At 42.3% G+C, this 24,245-nt stretch overlaps 1 protein-coding gene across 1 annotated transcript in view; it reads left to right on the top strand.

The window, feature by feature from the left end:
* Nucleotides 1–24,245, top strand: part of LMF1 (lipase maturation factor 1) — a 339,188-nt gene that overhangs the window by 139,853 nt on the left and 175,090 nt on the right. Inside the window, exon 5 of the mRNA XM_077828568.1 lies at nucleotides 6,107–6,172. Coding sequence (XP_077684694.1) covers nucleotides 6,107–6,172 — 66 coding nt within the window. The remainder of the gene's footprint in view (nucleotides 1–6,106; nucleotides 6,173–24,245) is intronic.

The raw sequence follows: 24,245 nt of genomic DNA, 5'->3' as shown, positions 1-24,245 counted from the left end.
ATACTTCAACTCTCTAGGGTGCACCAAACCTAAATCCCAGATTCAAAGATCCCTGCATGGGATCAGAGGCTTGCAACATGGGCCTATTTCTATTTTTCAGACAGTCTGGGGCCTGGAGAGAACACGGCCCAGTTTTAGCAAAAGTGAGGGACACTTGGAAGTTACGTACCAAAAAAGTATTTATTTCGTTCTCTTATATGATCCATTTATCCCAAGGGTTCCCATGAGTTCACAATGATACAAAGAAACAAAAAAGCAGAAAAGTTCAAGCTAGAAAAACATTCCATTCCATAACCTCATGTTAGATAAAGCAACTAGATTCCACACACAATATGACTGACTGAGGCAGCGTGGTGCATTGGACAGGGTCAGGAGACCTGGGTTCTGTTCCCAGTTCTGCCACTGACCTGCTGTATGAGCTTGGGCACATCACTTGCCCTCTCTTTGACTTTTCTTCCACCTTCCCTTTGTCAGGCCTTGTCTACACCTGCGGCAGCCTGTAGGGCTCACAGTGGAGAGCTGCCAGGCCCTTTCCCTGCCGCCGCGCCCCTGACAGAGCCTTTCACTGCATTTAGTGCCTTTCTCTGCCACCTCCCCACTGTTGGAGCCTTTCCCTGGGGCAGGGAAAAGCTCCGTCAGCAGGACATGCTGCTACTGACAATCGCAGTGTAGACACGGGAGGAACGGCTTAGATGCATGGAGAGCCATGTAGGTTCTGGTGTGTCTTTACTCATCTAACCAGTGCCTTATTGTCCATGCTGCTATTTATACCTGTGCTAGGCGGGCAGGCAGAGGATGTACTCTACACCGGTGGCTCTCAACCTTTCCAGACTACTGTACCCCTTTCAGGAGTCTGATTTGTCTTGCTTACCCCCAAGTTTCGTCTCACTTTAACAATTACTTGCTTCCAAAATCAGACATAAAAATACAAAAGTGTCCCAGCACACTATTACTGAAGAATTGCTGACTTTCCCATTTTTACCATATAATTATAAAATAAATCAAATGGAATATAAATATTGTCCTTACATTTCGGTGTATAGGGCAGTATAAAGAAGTCATTGTCTATATGAAATTTTAGTTCGCACTGACTTTGCTAGTTCTTTTTATGTAGCCTGTTGTAAAACTAGGCAGATATCTAGAGGAGCTGATGTACCCCCAGAAGACCTCTGCGTACCCCCAGGGGTACATGTACCCTGGTTGAGAACCACTGCTCTGCACGCTGTCGTAAGTGTAGCTGTAGATTATAAGCTCTTTGGGGCAGGCAGGGATGTGTCTCACCAGGTGTCTGTATACCATTCATTCCCTATTTGGTGATATTTCTTGAATGGAGAAATTAATTTGGGGAATGATTAGGATGCTTTACATAGAGATAAGTTTTTTGCTTTTAGTGCCTGATCCAGCTCCCATTAAAGTCAGTGGAAAACTCAGAATGACTGATGTGGATATGATGTGGACCTTAAAAACTATCCATCTACTGAAAACAAGTAACTTCCCCTAAAAAGATCATTGGGCTTTTTACATATCTGAAAAAGAGATTTAACGTTGGCTGCTTTAAATGATCTTTTTTTTCCCTCTCCATCTTTGTGCTTTATATTAATGTTTTATTCAACTATATTTTGTTCAATGATTTATTGCAGGAGAGATTTTAACGTGTTTGTGTTCTCATAAGATACATGTTCTTATAGTCTCAGCTGGACAGTACAGCTTGATAACAGCCTGGACAAGGTAGGAGAGAAGGTCATCAAGATAGACTTTTTTTTTAATATTATAGCATTCTTGGGCAGAGTCCTTTTAACTTCCTCTCTTCTCCACTGACAGGGCTGTCAGCCTATGAGACATCCTGTGAGATGGTATCAACATATCCTGTAATTTTAGTCACGATTCCAGAGAAGAGCTGCGTACAATAGTTAAGGAGATGAAGCCCTGTTTGTTGACAGGGAATCTGTCGGGTTTTTTTTATACAGTGCCCACTAAGAAAATAATGGAGAGGAAAGTGACAAACTGTCCTAATTTATAACCTACTTTAGTGTAAAATCACAAAGCGACAAACCTAACAATGACCTTCACCAAACCAGCACTGGCTGTTCTTTCCCATCCTGTCTTAGTGATGTGACTTTGTGGTTTTCATGGTTTATCTTCCTCTTTTGTCTGATTCGTGTGTGTGTGTGTGTGTGTGTGTGTGTGAGAGAGATGATGATCTTGAGCTGTATCAGCTTTGGCTAGAGTGTTTCTGGGATTCCCATCTCTCAGGCTGAGGGCACGAATGCATCTCCCTTTCTTCTTGCTCCCTCTCTTCCTAGTGGAGAATAAAATGAAAAGCTGCATTTGTTAATATTTATTATCATTATTATTCTGAACTTTGGGCAGCTCATGAAAGAGAGTCTTTAACTCCCTGCGCTTTGCAGTCTATTGGAATGTAATATTCGTCCTGCACCTGCTAAGCTTTGTTAATGCAGTCTTTTTGGCTAACAGTGAAAATAAAAATCTGTAAAAATACTAATGCAATAGGCCACATTGTCAACTGGAGTAAGCCTGTGTCACTTCATCAGCTTCGGACACCGATTTATGCTGGTTGAGAAGCTGGCCATTAGAACTGGAGCCTTAATTCCCTAAAATATTTAAATACATAGAACTTAATTTCCTTCCAGATACCCAGTCTTTTTCTTAAAACATGAAAAAAACCCTACTTCAGTGGTTTTCTCCTTCCCTTCCGATCTCATCACAGCGTGCCTAATTTTGCATGTGTGTTTAATGTTTTACTCCACTCTTAGTGAAGCGAATGGCCTGTATAGGCAGATGAGCCTCGAATTAAATTTTGAACTTTAAAGAGAAGAGCTTTAAAGTAACTGTGCTCCATTAAGACTTACATTTCAGAAGTCAAGCCCAAGAACCATAACTGAGCGCCAAAATAGAAAGATCATTGTATAATTGCCTTGTTTGTAGAAGAATAAGAGGGGAGAAGGGTGGTAGTGAAATATGTCAAAAATCTGAATCTATCATTATTTTGCTGATGGATGAATGTTTGAGCAACTGTTTTTAACTAAGGTTCTTTTCATTTTCTATTTATTGTGCGGTTTTTGTAGCTGATGACCTAATGGCTTTTTCCCGACCTGAAGAATACCATGCCAGCTTCCTTAAAAGTGATTTTATTTGTGCGGAACTTTGATATTTTCGGGGGAGTTACGGGACAAACAATCTCCATGACTGTAAAACATCTAATATTTTTTAAAATGCTGTCCTAGCCACGACAGCGGGGCTATTCCACAGTTGATACTCACAAAATTTATAAGTGTTTATAAGGTTGGTGAAGGGAAGGATCCAGGAAGGCTCTGCCTGTTTTGCCCTCCCTTAAATTAAGATTGAATGATCCAGGGGTTCTCAAACTTTTTGTATTGGCAACCCCTTTCACACAGCAAGCCTATGACTGAGACCCCCTCCCCTTTATAAATTACAAATGGGGAGGTTAATTTTAATGTAACGGGGACTCGCGGCTGACAGCCCCCAGGCATAGCCAGGCTCGTGTTCCCCAAGTAACCCACTTGTGACCCCCTGTTTGAGAATCCCTAACTGTAGCATGAATGTACTCATATATGTCATACTCTCAAACTGTGTCTTTATAAATGGCCATCCAGGAATTGCAAACAATTTGGGTAGGCGGTGATGCACTTTAGTTAGTACCGGATGAAGATACTTAGGCAAAGGTTTCTGAAAAGCACTAGTGATTTTGGGTGCCTCAGGTTTTTGGGTGCCCAACTTGAGATGCCTTCAAGGAGCCTGACTTCTAGAAAGTGCTGAGCACCCACCCCTGGGGTAATCAGGTCCCTTCTGGGTGTATGAAATTGGACACCAAAAATCACTAGACATTTGTGGAAAACTTTGGCCTCAATGTTTTGTATTGCAAAGGCAAAAACTTCAGCATGCCCTCATCTCTGCCATCCCTGAGCACGGGTTGGTAGAGGAAATTAATGAGTTTTTTCTACTAAAGAAAGAGGGAAATTTTTAATTTAGGTAACCTAGGAAGGTAGGCAAATCTCCCCTAATTGTATACAGACCATAGAGCTTGTCTCAACCTTTTGACTAGTGAAGCTTTCCTCAATTTGGGATATTGTGATCCTAATCAGAGACCTTTAACCATACATCAAAGCAGACTCTCCTAATCTGCATACCTTCAGGCTGGCATGGCTTGATTGCATGGTTTCCTGCTAACAGACTCATCTCTGGCCAGGTGTCTTTCCCGCTGTGGACGACTGATTTCTTTTTAGTCTTCATCGCTGAGGCAAAGAAATTTAATCCTAATATTACTGCCAGCCATGGAATGGACCCGCTGATTTGGAAATGTCACTCTGTTGTGGCCGTGAAATATCAGTGCACAGCAACCTCTGATACCTGCTTATTTCACTGCCAACCTCTAACCTAAGGTAGAGTAGACCTGTCATTAGTGTATCCATCTGCATTTAAGCCTGTCAGCTTCCTTCCCCTTCTCTTCTTTTGTTTCCCTAATTACTTTGATTACATCAGCATATCCAGCCTGGGTCCTCTGTTTGGTTCCTAAGGCAGCATGAATTGTCTGCTCGGTCTGCTTTAATATGGATCTTATGGTAGGAGGCAAAAGTGGGCCTCAGGCGCGGGAGGTAGAGAGAGAGAGTTGGCTCTGGGTCTCGAACTCCAGAGTCGGAGTGCGTTCAGCTTTGGAGGTAGCTCTTCAGCTCCTTACAGAGAGAGGCCCTAATTTTTTCATGGTTGCTCTGATCTTTCTCCTGTCCTTTCCACCCCCTGCAGCAGGGCTTGTTGGGGGCAGAGGGCTGTGGTAACCAGTCTTTGGAGCCATTCAGCAGCTTGTGAGTGGGAAGCTCTCCCAGCTTATCCCAGCCCTCACAGGGTTTGTCTGTGGCCCATGCCAGCTGACTTGGGTTCGTGGGGCTTGGGCAAAGAGGCTGTTCAACTGCGGTGTAGACATTCATTCTGGGGCTGCAGCCCGAGCTCTGGGACCCTCCCGCCTTGCAGGGCCAGCCGTGGGTTTTTAAACATACCCACAGAGGTGCCCAGGCTGCTCCCTGGGCTAAGCACTGGGTCCCTTGGCTCCTGTGTTTTAGACAGTTGCTGTCATTACTCTTGTTAGTATTTGTATTGCGGTAGGGTTGGGGCCTCTAATCAGGGGTCTGAGGCCCATTGTGCTAGGCACACAATGAAACGGGGGGGGGGGACCCTGCCTTAAGGGGCTTACCGTCTGTCTAAGCAAGTCACCAGATAGATAATAAATAACAGCATTTTGCAGCCTGGCTTTTCCTGTCTTGTGTTCCATCCTCCTCAGCATAAGGGCTGGCACGACAGATGTGGGGAGTGCTGCTGCACCCCATGGCTTGAAGTGGATTCCATTATATACGGGGTTTACAGGTCGATGCAATGACTCTCAGCACCCCCACTCTAAAACCTGTCCACCTCGGAGACAAGTGCACATAGCCCCCTGTGTCGCTGTTGATAAGAGAGTGTTCTCAGAGATCCGAAACGCTTGGCAATGTACCCCCGCCTTTTCTGCGGTACAGGTGCTGTAATGTGAGACCTGCATTGGCTGGCTTACCCTTAGTGTGTGTGTGTGTGTTACCTTATCACCTCAGATCCCTTCATGAACCTGTAAGGTGCTGAACATCCTCAGCCCCACAGGAGGATCAAATGCCGGGAGAGTCTCTCAGTTTGATCTCAAATAAGAAGTGTTTCGGTTCCCTTGACAAATGGCATGCTTTTATCTATCCATTCAGGCATGTATCCCCATGATATCTTCTGCCACATTTTAAATGATGTGTCACTTTCCAGTGAGATTTATACGTCAAATTATTTTAAATAAACAGAAAATGGAAAGTGTCTGTTGCCTAGAAACTATTTTTCTCAGTACTCTGGCATTTGCCATGTTCTCTAAAGTATAATAAATGAAAGCTTGGGCGCAGAAGTAGGGTGGCTTTTAAAAGAAGTTATTCATTGAAATCTGTTGTTTCCCTCTGTTAATGTGTGGTTCTCTCCCTGTGGCTTAACTGTAGCATGACATATTGAGGTATTATCTTGAAGAGTAAAAGAAAAGAAACCTTTGTTTTGGGCTTTTTTCTTACAGGGGTTGATTAAAATCCGAGGTGATCGCTGCTGGAGAGAGTTGACCTGTATGGATTATCATTATGAGGTGAGCGCTCTGAACACCACTAGTTGCCTGTCCGCTTTACCTTGTTAGTAATTCTCTTTTTCTGGACATCTTTTCTCTCTTTCACCAGCTGGGTTGCAGTTGCTCCCTTACCCCCACCCCACCGTTGTAATCTGAGGAGCTTCTGATAACTTCATCAATATCAATGAGCCATGCAACTTTTTCCCATCCAATAAACCCATGAGCCCTCTTCCTCCTAGCCCTCTCTCACTGGTATGAGTTAGGACTAACATCACGGGACTCAGCCAGATTACTCCCTGTGTGAAAATGGTGCAAGAAGAGACGTTGGCCCTTAATATCCAATTAAGTCCTGACTTTCATTTTCTGACTTTTACAAGTTTTTTTTTGTTTGCTTTAATCAGAACTTGCTTTAAAGATATAAACACAATTTTGTCATCTTGTGACACAGTGAAGGTTTTGACAAGCCTTTATAATGAGTGAGCAAAGGTTTATTATACCTGAAAGGACCAATCAGTGAGCTTAGGATTTGGGGAGAGCCAGCTGCAATCCTATTATATAGTTGACACCGATGCACCAAAGCAGTGCTAGATGAATGGGATCTGAAACTTGGTAGTCCACATCAGGTAGATAGGAAGCCTGCTAGTTTGCTCGTCCATTTTTAGCATTTCAAGGTAGGGCCTTTATCACGTTCATCCAGGGCTAAGACTTTCAAAAATGACGAGTGATAGTTAATGTCTCAGTGTTTGGGTGTTCAGGCTGAGACACCTTAAATGGTTTGATTTTCAGAAGGTGGGTGCTTTCTGTTTACTCTTCCAAAATACAGACGTATTTGAGCGGAAATCGGGCGTAGAAACAAAGTGCGATCAAAGACGTTGAGCAGGAATCATTAAGTTCTCACTCCATGTACTTTTCTCTTGCCTTTTGAAATCCATTTCAGTGATTTGTTTTCACGTTGGTAATAAATAGCTGTTTGTATTCTGGCTCCGGGCATTATTACCCTTTAGATTGCAGAGAGATGTAGCAACACCATCCTGCATTCTTGTGGTCATGATTTGGTCTTTGCATTTGTATGTGCCTGGGATTACAAAAAGAGATACCCGTGAAGGTAAGCTGGTCAAATAACCTTGGTCCGTTGGCTGCATAATCAAGGAAAGTGCTGGGGTAGCATTCTTTTCTTCTTGGTATCTAATAAAACTGATAATATATTGTTAAATATGTGTTAAATCTATTGTTTATAATACATTTTTCTACCTGCTTAGCCGTGGAGCACATTGCACCTGTTTGCTCAACTTTGCAATGCTCCCATTTGATTTCCTGGTGCAGGTTCTGATGTTGGCTTTGCCCCATGTCGTCTCGAGGATTTCAGAGATCTGCATCTTTGCACTTTAATCCAACAATTGAGCTGAGGTGGGATACTGAGTCTGACAATCCCTACATCTGGGGAGACAGTTTCAGTGGACCATCATCTCTGGAAATCATGACCTCTTCCACTGAAGGTCTGGTAGAACCTGAGTCTTCAGAATGCGTTGCAAGATGTATGCATGCCTTATTTTTATTTTTATTTTCCCCTCTGGAGGGGTAAGCTCAACAGGGAGAGTAATAATAAGTTGGAAAGTTCTTTCAGTACCTCCCTCCCCCACCATTTAAGACAAGGGACTCCACACAGTAAAAGGGGTCCATCCACTCACTCCAATCCTATTGAGGGATCAGGGGCCTTAAATTCCACAGTATGAAAAATAAAACAAAAGGTCACCAGTATCTGAAGCCTTTTACTTTCTGCTCTTGTAAGTTAGTTAAAAGTGGCTTAATTTCTTTTTTGGGGTTTATGAGTGTTAGTCCAAAATGTAGAATTTTCATTTTTGCTGTTTAAAATAAATAAATACCAAAAAGAAGCAAAGTTGGGGAGTTGCTTTGAAAGGCACTTTTGCGCACGTGTAGCTCATGACTACGTTATACAATTACTGCTATTCAGCTGTAGGCATCAAATGAATTCAGAAGTGTGTGCTCTCTGAATGTATATTGCGTCAGGACATCTAGAGTACAGATTTCAGACACAAAGACCCTTGAATACTAGAGTTTTTAATCATCATATAGATGTAGCCATGGTAAAATGTCCCTAGCTGCCTACTTCGTTTTGAATGAATAGCAAGCATGCTCCTCTGTCCTGTATGCTTTTCTACACCTGGGAATAGTCAAAGGAAAGCCAATCCATAGCAGAGATAATTGGAATTCCATCAGCAGCTCCCTCAGGTGACCCTAACCTATAACAATCATCCTGCAGAATGCTATGATTTTTTAAATCAAAACCAGAATCAGCTTTGTAGCCCAGAAAGTTAATTAAAATCACTCCTGTCATATCCATAATGCGGGATTCCAAACCTGCAGAAGTCATCAGGAACAGGAGCACAAAGAAGATAACATTATCAATATCAATTATTTAAATCCACAGCAGCAACTGCAATGAAAGGAGAAGAAAGAGATCAAACCTTGGCAATAGTAGATAAAACTCCACAATACACCTGTAGATTAAAATTGACACACACAGGCTCTCCTCGTTACGTATGTGGTAGAAATGGTTTGACAAAACTCTCCTCAGGCAGGCAGCACTAATTGGAAAGGAACACACACTATTTCATTGTTTCCTACGTATTCCGTATTTTGGATGAGACATAAAAGCACAGCCCTGATGGTTTGGGGGTCATTGAAGCTTTAAGGCCTGGTGGTACTCAGATTATTGGGGGTGGGGTAGTCAGTTCCAGTACAGGCAAAATTTCTGTTTGATTAGTTGATCATGGGCAGCTTTGTAGAGGGGACGTAGCCATGTAAAGCCTTCATGTACTATATGTAATGTTGGGTATATGCCCATTTAAGAGGACAGATGAACAAATTGCCACTGGACGCAAGACTCTTCTTCTCCGAGGTGGTTCCATAGCCAAGCTCTTCTGCATCCACCTTTATCCCTAGCTTCCACCATTGATATCTCCCAGCAGGTGAGATCAGTAGAAAAACCATGTCCTTCCCACTCCCTTGACCAAATTATTTCATGCATACCTGCCAGCTGCTACCCTTTACAGCACCATAGTTACCAATAACCTGACTCTGCAATGAAGTGAGAGTAAGAGAGGGAGAACGCTGCTTACAGAATTGTAATACAGAATCCATCTAAACAGTGGGAGGAAAAAAGAAGGAGAAACAGGCTGTAGCTGAAGATGTCTCTGGAAGGGAGGAAATTATTCAGGAGGCTGCTTGTGATTAGAATGATAAAACTGGGTAATGGACCAACTTTCAAATGGACATGGGCCAAATTTTAGTCTGCAGTGATGTATTGTTTGCTCTCATATTCCAATCCGATACTCCAATCCAACATCTACATGTGCTCACTTGCCAAGAGAATTAATGAAAACACATGGCCCCCATCTCTTACATATTGAGCATACACTGTACTATTTATTTGCAGTAGAACCAGCAGCTACGCTCATGGAAAATAACATATTTCCACTTTTGTCGGAAATCATGTATAAAATAACAGGTTGTTATGGCTTCGGTAATTAAACAGAGAGCATATTTTTTGCCCCACTTTGCCCCTCTTGGGCCTTAACCCAAGACTTGATGGAGATCTGTTCCTCTAGTTAAGGCTCTTTGTTTGGAAGGCTTATGACCCTTACATTTGTGTAATTTAGAGAGGGAAATGTCAGAATGCATAGTTTATACGGACATGGTATTTTCCAGTCTTCACTTGTTGCTACATCATCTCGTAAGGAGGCACGGGAGGAATAGATTTATTCAAGTAGGTGTAGAAGATGATGTAAAAAGATACTAGCAAAGATGAGCAATTTAGATTTACATTTGATTTCCCTTGCTGCTGTAATATAGGAGCCAGGAATCCTAAGTTCTAATCCCAGCTCCTCCAGTGAGTTACTGTGTCACCTGGAGCAAGTTGTTTAACCACTCTTTGCCTTGGTTTCTCCATTTGTAGAAGGACAGGTAATTTGTGTTCCGAAGATGGTGGTGTGATTGGATATGACAAAGGGGAATTATGGTGGGTAATTAGTTAAAGGCTTATACAGAGCTTTGAAAAGGCCAGAGAACCAAAGCTAGGCACATACTTTTGCACAATCGGGCATGCACAAAGTCCGTGTGTACAAGCTGCCAGTCAGGTGAACCTGCACATCAGGTATTAGCAAACACAAGTTAACCTGTGAAACCATATGCACATAATTGCATTAGCAGACCTAGCTTTGAAAGTTTGCTTCTGCTTTATTATTATTCACGCTTGCAGCAGTTCTAGCACTGACTGCTGTGGTTAGATTAATTTTGCATTGAGGGTTGCTTTCTTTCTTTTTCTTTCTCTGTTTCTGTTTTTTTTTTAAAGAAATCCTTTTGCTGCTTTTGAATTGCATTCAGTTAAACATATTTACTGTGCTCTTAACATGGATGGAGATGGCTTCTGAGTGTATTACTGTTTGTTCTTATTTTTATTAACCACTTATCTACTGTGTACACAAGGGTAGACAAAAGAGAGCTAGATTCTGCTCCCGCCGAAGTCCATGGCATCACTCCCCATCAATCCAGCTGATGCAGAAGCAAACCCAAGGAGCTAGGCCATGGGGCAGATTCTCCACCCTGCTGTGATCCCTTTGTATTGCTTAGGAGCAGTGACTGGCCACATCCTCCCAGCTGGAGCGGGGGAGTCCCTAGTGAGTATGGAGCTAACAAACCTGCCTCCTGCGCCACCCTCCCTCTGGGGAAGGGGGGGAGGAGGGGCAGGAGCATTGCCGGTTTGTGCTCAGCTTGGGTCTATTCCTGGAGTGCACCCAGCCTGGGGACTGTTGCCAGCTGGCACAGGTCAGAGCATCCTTTTAGATTGCTCTCATGTGCACTGGGATAGAGGGTCAGGCAGAGAATCAGGGAGCCGTAACGAGCTCTCCCAGTGGTCCCATCCCATCCCCTGCTTTGCCAGACTTATACTCAACAAAGCAAAGGATCTGGCCCATTGTCTGCTGGTTCTGTGTATGCAGCATAAGCACAGTGCCTTTACGTGCACTGTACGGGTAAATCCATGCACAGCACCCATATTTAAAATCTCCATGCAAAGACGCAGATGTCCAAACCTGCGCTCTCGTTTTGTGGAACACCTTGTAGCCATATGTCCTGGCTCGTGAAAGGTTTGAGTGGCATGGGGGGATTTGCATATGTAAACTCAAATCTACTCCAAACAGAGCCTGTGTTTTTGGTTTCCAGCATTAGTCTCAGTGGAATAAGATAATGAGGTAATCTTAGAAGGGAGAAAGTCCGATTTGATTACACTTATCCTGTCTCTTGTGGGCCAGTGCAAGACGGTTCCCTTTGGTCTGTGTTCCGGTGATGTGTTTTGTGGTGATTGTCAGTGCATTGTAGTTTTTTGATTACACTGTCACTTATTACAATTGACACGGAAAGATGCCTTGCAAAATTGCCTGCTTTAAAAATTATCATCTTTATTAAGTGTAACCATCCTCTCCCTGACTGACTCGTAACTGTCATTTCAAGTCTGCAAAGTCACACGAATGACACTTGGCATTTGGCTACAGAAATGAGCGGATCGTTTCAGCAGCTACGATGCACTGCTCCATCTAAGCTTCGTTTTCGTGACTGGTTAACCCACCTTGTGTCTCACAAATACCACAGATGCAGCAATTCCTCAGTTGGAGAGAGACTAGGAAATGAAGGAGAAATCGCTATCACTGTCAGAACAAGAAAGAAAGATGATCCATAACTTTCCACAGCCCTAAAAGTACAATGTGTGTAAGCACGGAGGGTGAAATTTACAGAGCATAAGCCCAAGATTTGTGCAGCACATTAAGTACCATTTATGCCCTATTTGAGGATCTTACAGTGGGATTTAAGTCTGTGTGCTGACCCGCAAGACAAGGGTGAATGTCAGCCATAGTACAGAAGAAATGTACAGGACACAAGTCATCTGTGTGAAGACATCTCTTTTGTTTAAAACTGTGCATCAAGATTTAAGGACATGCAGGTTGAGGTGTCCTGCTGTGTAATAGGATGGGAATAACAAGGGATACTGCAGGTCAGGATTGAGGTTCCTTTGCAGAATTACGGGGGTATGGATAGTATATCTCTTTCCTTACATAAAAGTTTCACCATAAACACACATAATAATAATCTAAGAATATAATACTTTGCCCTTCTCTGGTACCTTCAATCCAAGAATCTCAGAGTCCTTTACATCCATTGCTGAATTAAGCTTCGTGATCCCTTGTGAAGTAGGCAAGTTTACAGCTGGGGAAACTGAGGCACAGAACTGTTAAGAGACTTGCCCAAGGACACAGAAAGCCTGTGGCCAAAACTCCTGAGATCCTTTTCCCTTTCCAGAAGACCATCTTTCTAGCATGGCATTTTGCTATTGTCTGGCCACTCATAAATGCTCAGCATGCCTTAATTATTTTTTAAACTGGAAACACAAGAAGCATTTAGTTTTAAGACGTGTAGAGAGTCACATTAACTTTGCCAAACAGGTATTGGAAGAGAAATAAGTGAGTCATGCTCTAGGCCTTCTTAGTTTGACAGTGCTCTTGGGAAAAGCTTTGTCGTTCCTTACACTAGATACTGCACAGAACGTAAGAGGTCACTTCTTCCAGGTTCTACAAATTGTTGCTAATTATTCTATAACCATTTTTTTAAACAGATCCCATCAATCAGCACTTTAACCTTTTGCAAACAGCAGATCTCCACTTCATACAAAAGCCCTGTCCAGAGTACAGTATCTTTTGTTCCTAATTATGTGCTTGCTGACCGATCGCCATGCTGATAAAGATGAGACGGAAGCTTGCTGGTTAGTTCCAGTTTGTTTCTATAACTGCCTCTTGCTTTCCTTTTTCTCCTGGAGAAGTCATCATTAGACTTTTAGTCTACCTCTGTCAAACGTTTTATGCACTAGTAAGTAATTAAAAACTCTTTACCTAGCAATTAATTTTGGTGGGATGGCAAATTATCTGTCTGTGTCACCACTAGTGTCTTGGGATAGGTTATAGTCTAAGCAGCTCTATCCTGATGGGGACTCAGATGTTTCTGAGGCTTAGATAAACTAGGAGTCAGACCACCAATCCAAAGCATCTTTTTTAGTTACAGATTAATGGGAATTAAGAGGAGCTGGAACAGAGTGGAAATAAGAAAGAGGAGAATTTAAAATACATTTCTGGGCATGGTGCTGTACAAGGGGTCAATGGGATGCCTTCAGTTTCCTCAACTGTGGGATACTTTTCCAGGAAGGAAGCTTGTTGGGAAGAGATGGGGTCCGCCTGACCAAGAACTGGCCAGCCTAGTGAGTAGGGTTTTAAACTAGGTTCAAAGGGGGTGGGCATGGGCGGCACATGAGCTGCTGGCTGTGGGAGGCTAGCCCCCAGTCCTGCCCCTTCTGCCTGAGGCCATGCCCCTGCCGGAGCCCAGAGCCCCCCTCTCCCCCCCCACAGCAGCCACCAGACCCTGCCCCGGAGTGCCGAGATGGGGGCTGTGCGGCCCCAGTTCTAGAGCGCCAGGAGGGCGGGCAGCGTGGCCCCAGCCCAAACCAGAGCCACCACACAGGGGGCCTGGAGGCAGAGCATGGGTGAGGCTATGCCTGGCTGTTTGGGGAGGCACAGCCTTCCCCAGCCTATGATTCCTGCTGCCCATGGGGGTGGGTGACAAAAGCCCACAGGTAAGCATTAAAAAGGAGACTTGAGAGAGCTAGAAGTTGGGGGAGAACATGGAAAATTACAATAGGGTCATAGGAGCCACAAGAGGAAAATCAGTGGGGGAATCTGCTCAGCATCTCAGATGTCCATACACAAACACAAGGCATATTGGGATTAAACAGAAAGAACTAGAAGTTTTAGTACATAAACTAAATTATGACTTAATTGATGTCTCAGAGATTTAGTGAGATAAATCTTATGACTGGAATGTTGATGTAGAGGGGTATAGCTTGTTTAGGCAGGAAAGTAAGGGAGGAAGTGTCTCTTTACACATCAAGACTATATATACATGTTCCAATGTTCAGAAGGAGGTGGGAGGCAGACCAGTTGAAAGTCTCTGGGTGAAGATAAAAGGGGAAAAAGTAGGAGTGATGTCATGGGAGGGTTCTACTGTAGACCACCAAATCAGGAAGAAGAGGTCGGTGAGGCATTTCTAGGACAAATAACAGAAATATCCAAAACACAGGACCTGGTAATAATGAGGGATCTTAACTACTCAGACATCTGTTGGAAAAGTAATACAGCAAAACACAAAATCTCCCATAAGTTCTCAAAATGTATTGGAGTCAACTTTTTGTTTCAGAAAGTGGAGGAAATGACTCGGGGGCCAGCTATTTTAGACTTGATTATAACCAGCGGGGAGGAATTGGTTGCGAATCTGAAGGTGGAAGGCAGTTCAGGTGAAAGTGATCACGAAATGATGGACTTCATGATTCTAAGGAAAGGAAGGAGTGAAAGCAGCAGAATAAGGACAATGGATTTCAAAAAAGCAGATTTCAACAAACTCAGGAGAACTGGTAGGTAAGGACCCATAGGAAGAAAATCTAAGGGATAAAGGACTTCGGGAGAGCTGGCAGTTTCTTAAAGAGACAATAGTAAGGGCACAAGTGCCAACTATCCGATACAAAGGAAAGATAGGAAGAAAAGTAAGAGCCCAATATGGCACATCAGGAGCTCTTTAATGACCTGGCAATCAAAAAGGAATCCTACAAAAAGTGGAAACATGGATGAAATGCTAAGGAGGAGTACAAAAGGCATGAGCATATAGGGACAAAATCCGAAAGGCTAAGGCACAAAATGAGTTACTCAGGGACATAAAAGGCAATAAGAAGAGGTTCTTTCAATACATTAGGAGCAAGAGAAAGATGAAGGAAAGTGTGGTTATTAGGGGGAAGGAGAGCTTAATGACTGATGATATGAAGAAGACTCAGGTGTTCAATGCCCTATTTTGATTCAGTCTTCACTAACGAGGTTAATAGTGACCAGATACTCAACACAGTTAATACTAACAACAAGGGGGGAAGGAATGCAGGCCAGAATAGGAAAAAATCAGGTTAGAGAGTATGTTTTTTATATAAGTTAGATATATTCAAGTTGGCAGCGCCTGATGAAATTCATCAGAATGTACTTAAAGAACTAGCTGAAACAATCTCGTAACCATTAGCAATTATCTTCAAGAACTCATGGCAGATAGGTGAGGTGCCAGAGGATTAGAGAAGGGCAAATCTACTACCTGTGTTTAAAATGGGAGCTAAGAGGACCCAGAGGATTATGGAGGAGTCATCCTAACTTCAACACCTGAAAATATACCAGAACAAATAATTAAACAATCAGTTTGTAAGCACCAAGAGGATAATAGGGTTAAAGGGATTAGCCAGCATGGATTTGTCAAGAATACATCAACCTAATGTCCTTCTTTGACAGTATTAGTGGTGTAGTGAATAGAGGGGAAGCAGTAGACGTGATATATATTGATTTTTAGTAAGGCTTTTGACACAGTCCCACATGCCATTCTCATAAGCAAACTAGGGAAATGTGGCCTAGATGAAATTACTATGAGGTGGGTGCACAACTGGTTGAAAGACCATAGTCAAAGAGTAGTTAGCAATGGTTTGCTGTCAACTGGCAGGATGTATCAAATGGGGTCCCACAGGAGCCAGTCCTGGTCTGATAGTGTTCAATATTTTCATTAATGTCTAGGATAATGGAGTAGAAAGTGTGTGTTTACATTTTCAGATGACACCAAGTTGGGAGAGGTTGCAGGCTCTTAGGAGGACAAGGCTAGAATTCAAAATGACCTTGACAAATTGGAGACTTGATCTGTAATCAATAAGATGAAGTTCAATAAAGACAAGTGCAAAGTACTACACTTAAGAGGGAAAAATCAAATGCACATCTACAAAATGGGGAATAACTGGCCAAGTAGTTGTACTGCTGAAAAAGATCCCGGGGCTATAGGGGATCACTAATTGAATAAGTCAGCAATGTGGTACAATGGCGAAAAAGACTAATATTCTGTAGTGCATTAACAAGAGTGTTGTTTGTAAGAGTGGGAAGTGGTTGTCCTGCTTGACTCGACACTGGTGAGGCCACAGCTGGAGTCCTGTGTCCAGTTCTGGGCACCACGTTTTAGGAAAGAGGTGGACAAATTGGAAAGAGTCCAGAAGAGAGCAACAAAAATAATCAACGGTTTAGAAAACCCGACGTACAAGGAAAGTTTAAAAGAAGTGGGGATGTTCAGTCTTGAGAAAAAGATGACTGCGGTGGGGAGAGCCAATAAGTCTTCCAATATGTTAAGGGCTGTTATGAAGGGGACGGGGATCAATTGTTCTCCATGTTCAGTGGAGGTAGGACAAGAAGCAATGGACTTAATCTGAAGCAAGGGAGATTTAGGTTAGATATTCAGAAAATCTGTCTAATTATAATGGTAGTTAAGCTCTGGAATGGGCTTTCAAGGGAAGTTGTGGAATCCCCATCAGAGGTTTTTTATGAACAGGTTGGACAAACACCTGTTGGGGATGGTCTAGGTTTGCTGGACTTGATGACCTCTCAGGGTCCGTTCAAGACTCCTTAGAATCATAGAAATGTTGGGCTGGAAGAGTTTTTAAAAATATTATAAAACATTTATGCAGTTCTGTATATTTACAAATATGGCACTCTACAGACTTCATCTCTACTCTGAAGACAAAATTCAGTCCAAATAGGATTGATGATCAAGTTAGTAAATTATTAAAGCTAATAAACACCATTCTCAAGCTCTTACTTCAGTTTGAAGGATCATGTCTTGGGAAGAAAATGACTATGTGGATGCCAAAGTAATCTAAGCAAAGCTTTCTGAGAATAACTCATTCCAGCTAAAGAGCCAGGCCTTCAACTTGAGCTAGACATAGTACTGAAAACGAACAAGAACCTCTAAAACCTTGCTAGAAAAGTGCAGCTCAATATCTGTTTGTTGCTATCTTCCTTGGTTATGGTTAGGAAAAAATGCTTTTCTTAATGGATAGATTTCCCAGTCCTTTGCATACAGAGTCTGTGATCACATGCACCTCTCCTGGCACAGGTTGTATCAAAGCGAAATGGAAAAAGATAGTTAGAGCCCCATGATAAAATATTGACAGCCCATTAGTAACCAATTACGCTCATGTCCCCAGCACTTTGCAAGACAATGACATTAAAACTGATTGGCTGAGAATGATATATATGTGATCTTTGTATTTCTTTAGGGCCAGAGTTCAGTGAAACAACACCCCACCCATGACAGAGAAGAGGATGACGGACATTGTACCTAATTGTAAAGGAAAGAAGTAGTTTAGGGGTTGGGCATCAGATCAAATGAAAAACGTAAAAGTCCACTAGATGCTTAGACTTGTGGCTGAAGAAGTAGGCACCATAAATGAAGAGGTGTAGAAAATTCCGCGTAGAGTATGCTTGAAGTACTGTATTTGTGACATGGTCACATGAAGGAGAACAAATCAAAACATGTCTCTCTTGCTTTCAGTTCTGATTGTGCCACATGGAATCAAATTGCAGTAACTGGATGTTGTAAAGGTCAGGGCTGCTTCAGAAGTAAAATGCAGAAATAGACAAATTCTTAGTTAATGTTGAAATTGGGAAACCAGGAAAATGTGATGGTCTGATGATAACACAAGATCCAGATCCAAACCAAGGCTACTGTTGTGAGGCTTTTTGGTCGCAATTTTTTGCTATCTAACTCAAGTGATGCCAAACCAAAAGGTATTTGTAATTCTTTGAAATCATCACCATCACGCATGTCTTGTTGCAATTGAAACGTAAGTTGTGTGTGCAGATTTTCCCAGGGAAACAATAGCGTGACAATTTTTGCTAAAATTGGAGGTGATTTTTACAGTGGTGGGCAAATTTTTGTGTTGTCTGAGGGTGGTTGTGGAAGACGATGGTTATATAAAGCAAATGCAGAAATGCATTCTTAAAGGGACAGTATGCAGAGTGAAAGAAAAATAGCTTGGATGGGAGTGCATGCCATTAAGCAGGGCTGGTAATCGGTAACAATCGAAATGGAATGATAAAAAACGGAGTGAGATTTCAGATGCATCATCCCAACACACAGCAGAGTCCCTCACAAGACAAACTGCCTAAAAACTTAATATAAAATTAAAAAATTGCATGTGGCAGGCCAAAATCATCTCTCTCTTAAAATTGTTATTAATTCATCTTTGGGGTGGTCAACTAGCTGTTGTCTCCTTCCCGATCCTGCATCCAGGCCTCAATTTAGGAAAGCACTTAAGTCTGTGCTTACTTAAGTCAGTGTCTGATCAAGTTTGGTTGATTTCGATAGGACTTCAGCACATGCTTAAGCATTTCCCTTGGTAGGGATGTTTTCCTAAGGGCTTCAATAGGGTTACTCAGAGGAGCAAAGCTATGCACTGATGTTGTTATTCTGTGTTACTTTTGCTGGGTTACTTAATCTCTCTGTGCCACACAGCGTACTTGATTATCTGGGGAGAATGATGCTAAATTTCCCTTTTGTTTCTTTCATCCCATTATTCCTTGGTACATATTTATTCCTAGTATATTTACTCACAAAAAATAAAATGGAAGTACAAGATTTGTCTGCCAGGTTTTTTCCAGTTTGAAGAAAGTGTTTATAAATCTAAATTATAAAGTAAAAGAGGGTTTTTAGGAATAGAAATTCATGCCAGTAGAAATAGACTGGGATCTTTATGATGCATATCTTCGGCCTGGATTTAGGAAATCATTGAAGGTCTATTGAAGTAAATAGGGCTTAAGCATATGCTAAAAGCAAAGCGTGTGCTTCAGTTCTTTTCTGATTCAGGACCTTGAAAGGGAAAAGAAAGGAAACTAACAGAAAGAAGTGGAGAGGGGGTAAAGAGGTTATTGGATTTCAAGGTGTAGCAAATATTCCTCAAATGCCTTTCAATTTACCATCAGTTTTTTAACTCTGAATTATTTTTTCCTAAGATTTTCAGTTCAGCTTTGAGAAAGCTACCTTTGTATGCTCTTGTTCCTCCACTGAATTTATATACTAACTTAAACCTCGGTTGTTTTAATCTAACCTTTATCTTAGATTTGTATATTGCCCTTGATGAAGGCACCTGTAGTTAGGGTTTCCTAACACTTTTCATTAGAAACCCCTGTTTTCAGTTGATTCAGTTTCTTTCCAGCAAAACTAAACTAAAATGGGGAAACTAGTAAAACTTTGGTGTGAAGGTTCCATGGGGAATTTCCTTTACAAGTCTTTTGAGGTTTGCAGCGTAGGAAGGAATTATTCGCCTTCTGCTGCGGGGATCAGAAGTGTACCTGTCAGTCATGCAGTATAAATGCATTGGTAATATGCCAATACCATTTTCAGCAGTAATACAACTCCTCTTCCTGGATTCTTTTCTGTTTTCTTAAGGATTTGTTTTAAGCCTTGTGAAAGCTTCCTGTACCACGATTGGATTTCATCTTTTCATTACACTCTCCCTCTGTCTCGGACTGGCTTACAGACCACCCAGGACCCTCATCACTTGCCTTGAATATTTTTTCTCTTCTCCTCCCCCCCCCCCCCCTTTCAGTCTTTTTTGCTACTAATCAGGTTAATCCTTACAACCCACTTCACAGCCACTTAATCAGCTCTCCATGCTGACCCTTTAAGTGGATTTTATCCTGTTGGCCAGCTTGTTAAACAGGCGCAAAAAGAGAGAGTCCATCTCATCCTTGTTCCTATCAGAGGCTGTGGAAATAAGATACAGCTCATGAAATGTTCAAGGGCCCATGAGGTTTGTCATTTTTGCAGATAGAAGGGGGAGCGTTCAGAAAATGATATAAATTGTGTTTTTTTGAGCATGTTAATGGTGTGTATTGAGGAACATGCAGGGAAGGGAGTAAAGATGACAAATTCCGGTGCCCTCAATAAGACAGAAATGGGAGGAGAGAGAAATTGATGAACAAGAATTTAAGGACTGGCCAGTCTTCTCCCGCAGGTGTCCTGACAGCCACGTTAACGAAAAAGTTAGTCATCTGAATTTCTATTGATTCTACTTGCCAAGCAGTTTTTTCCCTTGTGGAATGAAGTATCCTTCCATCCTATGGCTATAAAATCTAGTTTTGGATAAGTCCTCTGCATTGACTATAGAGTGAAATAAATTCAGACCAACAATGTAATGGTTTTCTTCACCTTTCTCTCTTCTTTTGTGCAGATGATAGCACTGCATAAATCTGTGAAAGGACATAAAACATGGTCCATATGTCTCCTTCCTTTTGGAGGCACACGTAATTAAACAATTGCCTATTATAAAAATAATTCCAAGTGGCTTCTCATTGGCTGATTGTAATAACTTATAAAACAAAAGCAGAGGCTGCCTGACCATACTCTGAGTTGATAGCACTTCGTAATGAAAGCACAAAATTAGACTTTGGCTTGGGAAATACCAGTCTCTAGTAGTGAATACAATAATAAATATTAACAATGACCGCACCTGCTGTCTCACAGGCAAAGTCCTTGATGATACCTTGTTAAAAATGAACAAGCATAAAATTGGAAAAAGCATGGAGTGAAATATTAATATTCAAACTCTTTGGGCATGCCCTTCTGCTTAAGAGACCTTCACAAGAATAAGAGAATAGATAGTTCGAGCTATACCACGGGTTCTCGATCCCCTTCTGACAACAAAAATTACTACATGACCCCAGGAGGGGGGACCAAAGCCTGAGCCCGCCCGAGCCCCGCTACCCTGGGTGGGAGGCCAAAAGCCCGAGCCCTTCTGCCTGGGCAGGTGGGCCAGGGCCAAAGCCCGAGCCTCACCACCCAGGGCTGAAGCCCTTGGGCTTTGGCTTCGGCCCCGGACAGTGGGGCTAGGGCTTTGGCTTTGGCCCTGAGCCTCAGCAAGTCTAACGCCAGCCCTGGTGACCCCATTAAAGTCACTTTGGGGTCCCTACCCACAGTTTGAGAACCACTGAGCTATACAAAGAAAGGAAGAAAACGGATGTTGAAAATAGCATATAGATGCAGAAACCATTTATTATAGTGATTGAACTGTTATTACTAAAGTTAATGTAGTAGTTATCCTTTTGGACAAACCACCTTGCTCTTCTTTCAGGTCACTCTTGAAACTCATCTTTTCTGCAATGCCCACAATATTAAAATTTATATTAATTCATGCCTTGTCTATACTCACACTCTGACACCAATTTAATTAAAACACTTTAGTTAAAACAGTGCAAATCCCTGGGCAAACTCTTATTTCAGTTTGTATGGCTTCTTTCAGTTAACTTAAACTGATTTCTAATAAATTTACATCAAAATCAGCTTGATTTAAATGGAGTATGGAGACAGCCTTTTTCACTGATGTAACTAAATTGGTTTAAAACCACACGTGAACTTAAATGGCCTGACATCTGCTTAGACAAGCCATAGGATTGTAAATTCATTGGCGCATGGACTGTCCCTTTGTTTTATATTTGTAGAGTGCCTAGTAAAATGGGACCCTGACCTCTGGATGCTACTGCAATACAAATAATAGTAAATGAAACAATCAGATTCTATATCTTCTATTTCATATATTAAAACACAAATTCTTAAGTGTCTGTCTAGTTAATATGCTTGAGTAGATTCTGTAACCTGCCAAATGGGGCACACATCTATATTAACCCCAGCCCTCACCTGACTGTGGCACCCTCCTTTGTAATGTCATGTCTGAAACTCAGGCCCTGACTCACCAACCTGCTCCATGCAGACTCAGAGGTTTATCCACACATGACAGCTGAGAGTATTGAGGCATAGATTGTGAGCGTTTCCAGGCAGGGCCTCTGTCTCTGTAGAAGGCCCCCATCTAGCACTGTGTGGGGGACTTGGCAAACCAAAAATCTACTAGAGGAAGCCCAGACAGTGAGCGCTTCATCGGCAATGTGCCCAGTGCCTGACGGCCACGCTTGTTTTACATACACAGTTTTAAGATCACAGTAACATCCAGGTTAAAAGGGGTACTTCGATCTCACAAAATGTATGTTGTACACCAGCTCAAGCCATGGAAATCCCCGTTGAACTCATCCCTTGAAGGGAGGGAGGAACGTAGGATCAATGGAAACTTCTTAGAAGTGGAACAAGAGAGACCATGTGACCAGGAGGGGTTTCAAACAAGAAATACCCAGAAAAAGGGGCCAGATAGGAAGAGGACGTGAGGGGCAGGAAAGAGCAAGGTGACAGAAGATGGGTAAGGGGCTCCATGAGGTAGAGAGACCAGCCGGCATTTGACATCCCTCAGGAGATGGGACAGCCTGCCTTCCTGGACTCAGAGGATTCACCAAAGACTTGCAAGGGAAGGGTGAGATGGAAAGTACACGTGTTCGTTGTTTTGTATGATCTGTACTCTTTTGTGCTTTACTTGATTAAGTATAGAAGAGCTTAAAGGTGGTAAACTGTGTAAAGTGGGTGTTGATTTTGACAGCTGCTGCGTGCTCCTGAGAGAGTTACACTGCAAACCGGAAGTTTCATATCTTTTGGGATAGGGTGGGTTTAAGTAACTGGGTATCTTGTGGGTCAGTGCTGGTCCTGGGGACCTATGACAGGTCGGCCGAGGAGCCCCATTTCCGAGATGTAGCAGGTGGAAAGTTAGTGCCCCGGAAATGTGCCAGAGAGGCCGAGGGAGGATCCAGTGTTACACCCTGCTGAGGCGCAGAAGTTTAGCAGACCCCAGTGTTCCAGAACATAGAGAGTTGGCTTCCCCTCACAGCAGTCTAAGTGGGTGGCCGGGAGGAGGCGCTCGCTAGGATCTGAGACACCTTAAACCTTTACAGTGGAGTGGAATCCATTTTAACTGGCTGGTAAATAAATAAAACAGTAGTGAGCAAATCTTTGCTCTGCTGTAACAACTTTGCTATGTTTGATATACCTGTCATAAACAAGGTAATATTGACTTTTCGTGTTTGCTTTATGTCAAGATAATTTATCAGGCACTTCAAAGGTGCCTCAGAATGCTAGGTTACCAAACTCGGAGCTAGATTAACTCCCTGTTTTTTTTTTAAACATTGCAACAGTTTGCATTCCCTTCTCAGGTCGTTTAATTAAAAAGTAGATGTCTAATAGAGGAGGCCAAAATGATTAAGGTGGATGGGTAGGCATTTTTTTGTGGAGCGAGGAGCAAGGTGCAGTTCTCAGTGTGATTCTGGTAGAAAAGGTTTCTCGAACAGGAATATCTTCCAGTGGGAGCTAACATTTCCCGATTTTTAAATCTAAAAACACTTCAATTGACATTTTCCATCGGGCCCCAACATGTGTCTATTTGCAGCAGCATGGGAGAAGTCATAAAAACCACGTGCATTATTGCACCTGCATCCCTCGATGCAGTTTTCCAGCCTTGCCTCATTTATTTTGATACGGAATGAATTGCCGCATTGGAAGTTATGACCATTTTACAGTAAAGAGACACAACTGTTTTAAGTGCTTATGTTGCTTGTGCTTTGTGTCTTGACTTTGCAGAGATGTAAAGGGGGTGGACTTGGATTTTACACATGGATGACTCAGCAGATAGAAAAGGCCCCTTTCACAGAGCAAGATCCTGCTTTCATTGGTCCAGACTGTAATGTCCGTACTGACGCGGAATACTACTTTATTATGCTACAAATAATCCCACTGAAACCATCGTGGCCACTTTTGGATTAAGGGTATCATGATCTGACCCATTATATTTAATTTGAGTTGGATTGACTTCAGTGGGAACATGAGCAGGTCCATAGTGACTTTCACCGTATGTTACTTATACCCAGAATTTCATTGTATTCCAATGCTTCTAATACGTGGATTCTGTATGCTGTATAATGTCTAGCAAATTGGGCTCATATTCGCTAAGGAAAGTGTGTGTCTGAGAGATACACACTCTCTCTGTATATGCACATGTACCCTTCCAGTATAGGGTGATTTTTTGATCATGCAAAATTGTCAGTGCCCTTTACCATAAGCATTTCTTAAACCTTTGTGAAATGATCTTTTTGCAGTCTGCTTTCCATCACCTTTTATTGAAGCTATAGGGTATCATCTAAAATACCTTTAAAATTCTGATAAGCTTTTTTTAAGACATTCTATTTCCCAGGAAAAGCCCATTAAGTAC

The sequence above is a fragment of the Eretmochelys imbricata genome, chromosome 10 (assembly GCF_965152235.1).
Source record: "Eretmochelys imbricata isolate rEreImb1 chromosome 10, rEreImb1.hap1, whole genome shotgun sequence".
Taxonomy (NCBI): Eukaryota; Metazoa; Chordata; order Testudines; family Cheloniidae; genus Eretmochelys; species Eretmochelys imbricata.
The sequence above is the reverse complement of the archived record's forward strand: the minus strand, read 5'-3'. Positions and strand labels throughout refer to the sequence as shown.